The 886-nt window shown below is 33.4% G+C and overlaps 1 protein-coding gene across 6 annotated transcripts in view; it reads right to left on the bottom strand.

The window, feature by feature from the left end:
* Nucleotides 1-886, bottom strand: part of LOC106872628 (RNA binding protein fox-1 homolog 1) — a 530,204-nt gene that overhangs the window by 20,597 nt on the left and 508,721 nt on the right. For all 6 annotated transcript variants that reach the window (XM_052976234.1, XM_052976235.1, XM_014919685.2 and 3 more), the window contains exon 7: nt 513-660. In XM_052976234.1, the coding sequence (XP_052832194.1) occupies nt 513-660 (148 nt within the window). The remainder of the gene's footprint in view (nt 1-512; nt 661-886) is intronic.

The following is an 886-nucleotide window of genomic DNA, read 5'->3' as shown; positions in this document are numbered from 1 at the left end:
ATATATATATATATATATATATATATATATATATATATATATATATATATACACACACACACATACACATACACACGCTTTACATGATTGACCAGACAATTCGATGTTGTTATACATCATTGGTTACAATGCGCTTTGTATAATTTTAGCTTTCAAATGATGCCACCCTGCAAGATAGGCAGGCAGGCCAACATGCCCCTTACATATATATCTTCTATATATGTGTGTGTGCAGGAGTGCTTGTATGTGCAAAAGACAATTATTTTCCATTTTGGTTGATATATCATATTTTCTAAAAGTTCTAATGACTTTCACTGGAAATGCAAAGATTAACAAATATTGGTTAATTATAGGAACTGATCTAATTTGATTAGTACAGGTGTTCTATTAAATAGAACAAATATTATTATTACTACTAAGACCATTTTGAGCAAACGAAATACGGTTGAATTTTAAAGAAACCGCAAATAAGTCGATGCTTCGTGGATAAATGTGTAATCTCAAATACTTACGCGGCGTACGGTAAAGCTGCTGCAGTTGTTGTCAAGGGCGTCGGGTGCCTGAATGCTGCTGCTGCCGCTGCTGCGGCGTATACTCCTCGTGCCGTCACAGCCGCTGCTGCTCGACCACGAGTTAACGTCACACCTCGTAAAGCAGCAGCTACAGAAATACAACAACCGAAAAAAGTTATTTCACACACAAGACAAAAACAAAACAAAACGAAACAAAAAAAAACAAAACACAAAGAAAAACGAAAATTAAAAATGGCTCGAGAGAAATAAAAGGGGACGTATAAAAAGTTTACAAACCTATATGCATATGTATATATACATATATACATGTGTGTGTGTATATAAATATATATATATATATATATATATATATA

The sequence above is a fragment of the Octopus bimaculoides genome, chromosome 24, assembly GCF_001194135.2.
Source record: "Octopus bimaculoides isolate UCB-OBI-ISO-001 chromosome 24, ASM119413v2, whole genome shotgun sequence".
Classification (NCBI taxonomy): domain Eukaryota; kingdom Metazoa; phylum Mollusca; class Cephalopoda; order Octopoda; family Octopodidae; genus Octopus; species Octopus bimaculoides.
Note: the sequence above shows the minus strand (reverse complement) of the source record. Positions and strands in the feature narration are given on the sequence as shown.